General features: G+C 33.8%; 1 protein-coding gene across 1 annotated transcript in view; it reads right to left on the bottom strand.

Annotated features, from left to right (window-relative positions):
* Positions 1-763, bottom strand: part of LOC104465857 (dnaJ homolog subfamily C member 1-like) — a gene marked incomplete at both ends in the record, with an annotated part of 28,800 nt that extends 28,037 nt beyond the window's left edge. Inside the window, one exon of the mRNA XM_010079069.1 lies at positions 662-763. Coding sequence (XP_010077371.1) covers positions 662-763 — 102 coding nt within the window. The remainder of the gene's footprint in view (positions 1-661) is intronic.
* Between the last annotated feature and the right edge of the window lie 2,013 nt (positions 764-2,776).

Raw genomic sequence — 2,776 nt, 5'->3', positions numbered from 1 at the left:
TTCCCTACAACACTGAGAAGCAAACTTCGCATGCAAAAGAAACTGTGACATATTCATAGACAAAGTGCCATCAGATATACAAGCAAGCAACTCCTACAAAACTTTTTTCCCCCTCCTCACATTTGCCAAACCGAGTCTTGTCTCAGTTACACCTTAAAAATAAAAGGTATAATTTGTTCCATCCTAAAGATCTTACTGAAATTAAGTAGCCTGTATTTAGTCATCAGCAGTATATTTTTAGAGGTAGAGCTAATTACAACAGTCTTGTGGTTTCACTCTAAAGATTCAAAATGTGAAAATTCAGAAACTGAAATAATTTTCATTAAATTATGCTTACATATGACTTGCACTGAGAACTGATCAGAAATTTTAGCTACTGCTTTTGAAAAGACTATTTATAAAGTCTTACATAAAGTGCAAAACATATTTTCCTCCAATAAGTATTATGATCATATTCTTTTTAATATACAGGTAAATACTAAATCTGAGTTATTTGACAAATTAATTCCAAATAAGGGTACTTGTTTTTAATCTAGCTACATCAGGAAAAAATGTAATTCAATGTTCATCTTAGTCATTTCAAAGGTACTAAAACAACACCACGATAAAAAATTCCAATTCTATTTTCCCCAAAACTTTTATTGCCACATATTGCACTTACTTGCCTAAACTGTGTTTCTGCATTTTCATCTTTATTCTTGTCTGGGTGTAAAATTAACGAAAGCTTTCGATATGCTTTCCGAATGTCTGCAGATGAAGCATCCTGAGAAAGGAAAACAAGGCCAACTGTCAGAAACTAATTCCCTGAACTATGTTAAGATGTGAAGACAGCCAACCAAGTGCAGGAACTAAGGCAATGCAATTTGAGACGTCTAACAACCAAACCATGCAGCAGCTAGCCTAGCCTGAATGACTGAACAATCATTCAGTCCAATTAATCTTTCATCTTACTTCCTTCATTACCATACATCCATTATAATGATAACTGGCAAAACTTCCAAACACTTTCTTGCTTAAAGACCAACCCAGGCACCTTCTGCACCATTTAAAAGTTCAAATAAAAACCGAAAATTATTGCATCTGCATATCTTAAAGATAGACATTATTTCAGCAAATTATCATGCTCAATTTCCCAAACTCAGGACTTGCTATGAACTCTTTCCTTGTTAATATTTACATGTAGCTCACCACTAATAGGACTTCCATTCAACTTCAGCTTCACCATGTCTGAAGAATTGTATTTTTCTAAAGTAGGTTCAGATTGCAGTCTTGAAGCTATACTGTAGCACTGACATCAATCTATACCTGAATCATTATAAGAATTGCATACATTTTGGGAGAAAAAAACAAAACTCAGGATGTAAAATGCATCAATGACGTACCAACTTAGCTGCACAATGCACAAATTTATGAACTAATGACTGCTATTTCATACATGCTATAAAGGCATACAGAAAGGGAAGATTTCAAGAGTTGTATCATACTGTATATAGGTGTTACACTCACCAGAAGATCCACAAAGCATCGCATTTAAACAGAACTACTTACCTTCTGTTACTAACATGTCCAAGGCAACATTTTAGAAATAAACTGTTTATCTGTCTATTTTTATTTCTTGATTTTATATATATTGTTCCCAAGTACATTCTCTCTCTCAAAATTACAGTGTCAATAGGAATTAAAAACCCCAAAACTCAGATCTGTGAAAGAAAGCTGTGAGAGGAACAGAGCTGAATAAGATAATAATTAATGCAATACTGTAATTAGTCTGTCAGGCTTTTTATAACAAATCATTATTTTCATCTTAAAATTTTCAGGTTTATAACATGAGGTTATAATAATGCCATATACAAATTTGGGCCCATAGCGAATATTAAGAGAAAGACTGGAGGAGGGGAAGGGGAAAAGGATAAAGTGGGGGAAAATGCAGAATTTGAGAAAATTCAGCTTTGAAGTTATATTTTAAGGAAGCTGGTATTATCCCCCAACGCAAGATTAAAATTTCCATAGTGTCTTGTCTATCAAAGGAAAGTGTGTTTATTACTCACAGGGAAGATTTCTCCTGAAAAGACTGCACATGCATTTTTTCATTTTTAAATTTTCCAACAACTACTTGTAAGCTGCACGCACACCAAAGCAGAACTCCCCTGGTTAAGTACCAGCTTGCTTCCAGCTTGATTACTGCCAGAGATTTGTTCCATATTGCCATTGTCTTACAGGTTTATTTTTAACTCTTAGTTAAGGGGAAGGAAGAGACAGTAACTAAGTATCTATTCTAATCACAAAGAAACATTACATTATTGAGATGTAGACTTAATAGAATTAGATGACATAAATGCAAATATGCAAAGTAAATAAATCTTTTAAAAATTAGGGACTGAGACCATGATAACCTCAAGAAATTAGTATCTCCAGACCAGGCATTTGGGATAAACCACAGCAATTCCTTCTCTACCACACATTTAGATATGCATGGTATTATTTTTGGAATACTCCCAAAGAACAGATAAAAACCTGATAAAAGCATATTAAAGAGTTGTTGTGCAGTATTCTTCCAATTACTTGTAACAACAAGCAACCAAAAAAGTTACACTGTTTTCAGTTGTATCAGAAAATTTAAACTGTAGTTTCATCTGGGAGCAGCATGATTATTTGAGTAAAAGATCACGACAAAAGGTAATCTGTTTCATGCTTAGGCAAAGCAAGAGATCCCAAGACAACTGTGAAAGAATAAAGTTGCTCAAAGATTTCACAGAATCACAGAATGTTAAGAGAT

This window comes from Pterocles gutturalis, unplaced genomic scaffold (assembly GCF_000699245.1).
Source record: "Pterocles gutturalis isolate BGI_N339 unplaced genomic scaffold, ASM69924v1 scaffold32658, whole genome shotgun sequence".
Lineage (NCBI taxonomy): Eukaryota > Metazoa > Chordata > Aves > Pterocliformes > Pteroclidae > Pterocles > Pterocles gutturalis.
The sequence above is the reverse complement of the archived record's forward strand: the minus strand, read 5'-3'. Positions and strand labels throughout refer to the sequence as shown.